Genomic DNA, 3,772 nt, shown 5'->3' with positions numbered 1-3,772 from the left:
ACATTGCGAGTCTAGTCAGAGAAGATGCATTCAAATAATCTTTATCATTTCATTCTGTTGGAAATGTCCGTCCCATTTTTCTGTTTTCTTTCTGCGTACGTAACATTTATTCCTTGCTGTTTTTGTTACACGAACTAAATATCTAATAAAATATCTCCTTTTGTCGTCTGGCAAACACAGACTTATGTTGATGTGATTGCATAAACGCTCGTACATCACATCAGTATCTCCGCCCTAGGGGGTAAGTGCCGTCAGTGCACCTCATGCGGTGCACTTTAGGCGTTACTCAAGGTTTTTGCTGCCTCCCTTTGGCCCCAAACTGCAGCCCCTTTCATTCCTTTTACTGTACCTCCGCACATATGCTCTTTCTCTTAATTTCCACCCTCTCCAAACGATTGTTTCATGGTTCAACTGAGAGGTTTTACTCCTGTTACACCTTTAAAACCTTTTCACTCCCAATTTCCTTTTCAGTGCTGAATGACCTCATAGGTCCCAGGGCTTGGCCTCTGGAATAAATTTTATATCCCATTCCATTACATGACCCCATTATACAGGACAAATACTTGTAAACGTTCGTTCCCTTCAGTCTCTTCGAGATGGTAACAATAAGAGCATATATGAATTAGTACATGTGAATAAGTTCATAAAAAAGGTGTGAGAAATTTTTCAAGGCTCCAGCAGAAAAAGACCGGTCATTGTTGTGATGAATCACACCGCCTACCCTGGACAGGTAACGGTAAATCGCGTTACCTATTAAGGTAAAGCTGGGCATGTATGACCGGCCGTATAAAAGTTTTTTTTTTATAAAATATTTCCCAATAAGTTGTAAAGACAATTAGGGTTTGGCTTATTGGTTTCAACAACCCTTAATACTACTCTGGTGTTTAAATCAAACAAAGAATAGAAAAAATATTTTTACTAAATATTTCAAAAAAATAAGTTTGATTTTTTAATCACTTACAGTAAAAAATTTACAGAAAATCACAGAATTCAAATATTTACATAATCTTCACAGGACTTCATCCCAGGTGGTGTCTTGAGCACTGGAGAAAATCTGGAGCAAATTCGTCGAAAACGGAGAGAGCTGAAAGCATGAGTAAAACGTGAATTAAAATTTTTTGCAAAAAACAAAAAAAAATTGATCCTTTCATTGGCTACCAAATGACTATTATATACATATGAAAATTACTGAAAGTTATGTAATATATTGGTATATGATCTAAGAATACAATTTTCATAAAAAAATTATATATTTGCACACTTTAGTTTGAAAAATACAAGTAAATGATAGTACCACCTTTTGAGGGACGATTTTTCACGCAATTCCTTCAAATAAAATATGTGGTACATCATCACATATGAGCTCAGTCACACTGAATATTACATAATCTATAGAAAATTTCATAAGGAACAGGAATATAACAAGATTATAGCAATTACAATAAAAACCGGGCGAGCAAAGGTAGAGGAGGTGTGCATGTCGCAGGCAGCATCTGTGGGAAGAGGAACAAGCTATTATAATGTATGCTTTCAAGAGGCAATTAGGCTTACTGAACATTATTACTTTTGACTGAAATTCTACATGAATCTTTTAAGATGATACATGATAACTTTGAGCAAAAAAAATTAGGAAAATAGGAATCTGTAAACCCCGAATGAACACTAAAATTGAGAGGGACGACTTTTCATGAAAATTATATATTCTCAAAACTTTACTGCAACATGAAAAGAAAATATGTGGGGTCTTACCTAGACATTTTTGCAATTGGCACAGCAGATAACCTGGTGGCTGGCACAGACAGGTTTATGACAATGAACACACGAAATTCTGCTTTTCTTGTGGGTGTTGCTGGGACACATGTAACATCTCGTGCGCGTTTCCAACCTCGAGGACGCTGCTTCTTGTGGTAATTCAGGAAGATTGAATGTTATTCTCATGATATGTTTCAGATCACGAGAGAGAAAAGTGAAGAGCCTGTACCTACGATTTACCCATTCGTAGCACAAGCCCTCCATCAGCTCCTTGTAGAACTGCCACCTACTCTTCTTTGGAAGACTCGTGTTGTCGGTGTACAGAATATAGGAGTTCACCATCACCATGTTGAGCATTCCAAAGAAGTATGCTAGAGGCCACCGTCTCGTCTTTCTTGCGCAGGAACTGATGCTGCATAGCTGATCAAAGCAATCAACTCCACCCTTAGTTGCATTGTAGAACATCTGAATGTCAGATTTGTAGTTCTCGATGACTGAAGGCTGGTGGTGGAATGTCGACAGCAGGACCCTCTGGCACTGCAAGGTGACGTTGTGGGCATAGGAGTATGCAGCCACAGAGGAACCAACTTCCATCTTCTTGTTGATGACACACTGAGGAATATAGGGCTTCTGTCTGATGGTCCTTACCAGGTCCATGCCAACATCCTTCAGCGACAGGGCTAAGGGCAGGGAGGTGAACCAACTGTCTGTTGTCACTGTCCTTCCTCGTCTGTGGTATGGCTGAACAAGCTCCATAGTAAAAAATCTCTCCTAACGTCATCCCTTCGGAAGCTCAACACTCCCGGTGCCCATGTAGGGGATCGCATTGATCATGTAATGCGTGTCAGCATCACATGCCATGACCATCTTCAAGCCATACCTGGAGATAAGAAAAAACTATTGGTAAAAGTATAGCAATTATGAATAAATAAAAATCACTAAATAGAATAATAAAAATAAAAATAACAATGAAAATAAATAAACAAAATATATCACAAACATATATATAAAACAAGTATTATCATAAATTATTTATGTCATAAATTTACTTACTTTGCTGGTTTATTTGGTATGTACATTTTGAAAGGGCATCGTCCACGGAAAGGAATCAACTGCTCATCAACAGTTATATGAGGCCCTGGCTTGTAGTTCTCCTGGCAGTGCTGGATGAGCATATTCCAAATCTTGCGAATTGGGGCCATCTTGTCTGTCTTGCGACGTTCCTGTCGAGTGGCACTGTCGTCGAAGCGGATGACTCGTAGAAGGAAGGCAAACCGGCGTTCAGTCATGACAGCTCTGTAGACGTGGGAGCCATCTAGCAAAGACCACATGTCCGATGTGGCCACATGGTTGTCCTTCTGTATTCCCGACAGGATCAAAAGACCAAGGAAGGCCTTCAGTTCCATCACAAAGACTTCCCCAAACGTGTAGCTATCAGCCTTCTTGAATTGTGGTCTCAGAGTCTCTTATCTTCCGGTTGGTCTCTACACAAATGGCGGCAATCATTGTGGCATCAAAGAAGAGACCAAAGAAATCACAGGGCCTTGTAATGCCTTGTACTATGGTGCTGGAACTCCCCCTGGGGATGTAATGGGTATCATATCTAGGCAGGTCTAGATTGGCATCCCGGTGCCAAACTGTGCCATCCCTTGCCTTGACACACTCCTCTTTCAGCTTCTTGAAAGCAGTTCCTACAGCACCATGCAACTGGCCCCTTCTCCTTTTCCTGCTGCGCAGTTCTGCAGACGTCAAGTTCTCTGATGGTATGTCATGGGACATACCATGGGATGTAGAGGGTCTTGAAGGGGGGTCGTCAGGGTCGTAAAAGTCTTCCTCGTCTGCTGGCATGATGTCCAAACCATTCACAATAATATTGACAGACATAGTAACATCGGAGACCACAGGCTTAGACTTCTTACAATGTTTGGAAGCGGGCCAAGGGTCGTGGGAACTTGTCGAAGCTGTCGAAGCTGAGGGGGACAACTTGGAGCTGCTTGAATAAAAGCTCGAAGCATGGAAG

At 40.9% G+C, this 3,772-nt stretch overlaps 2 protein-coding genes across 2 annotated transcripts; both read right to left on the bottom strand.

Annotated features, from left to right (window-relative positions):
- Window positions 1-430: 430 nt before the first annotated feature.
- LOC136851117 (uncharacterized) lies at window positions 431-2,508 on the bottom strand. Its single transcript, XM_067125087.1, has 2 exons — window positions 1,982-2,508; window positions 431-506 (listed from the first exon to the last, which is right to left on the bottom strand). The coding sequence occupies exons 1-2, from the start codon at window positions 2,506-2,508 to the stop codon at window positions 431-433; spliced, it is 603 nt and encodes a 200-aa protein (XP_066981188.1).
- A 21-nt stretch (window positions 2,509-2,529) lies between these two features.
- Window positions 2,530-3,158, bottom strand: LOC136851115 (piggyBac transposable element-derived protein 4-like). Its single transcript, XM_067125086.1, has 2 exons — window positions 2,806-3,158; window positions 2,530-2,632 (listed from the first exon to the last, which is right to left on the bottom strand). Exons 1-2 carry the CDS (start codon window positions 3,156-3,158, stop codon window positions 2,530-2,532), a joined length of 456 nt encoding a protein of 151 aa, XP_066981187.1.
- Window positions 3,159-3,772: the final 614 nt, after the last annotated feature.

Source organism: Macrobrachium rosenbergii, chromosome 23 (assembly GCF_040412425.1).
Source record: "Macrobrachium rosenbergii isolate ZJJX-2024 chromosome 23, ASM4041242v1, whole genome shotgun sequence".
In the NCBI taxonomy this organism is placed as follows: domain Eukaryota; kingdom Metazoa; phylum Arthropoda; class Malacostraca; order Decapoda; family Palaemonidae; genus Macrobrachium; species Macrobrachium rosenbergii.
This window is presented reverse-complemented; position numbering and strand designations above follow the sequence as displayed.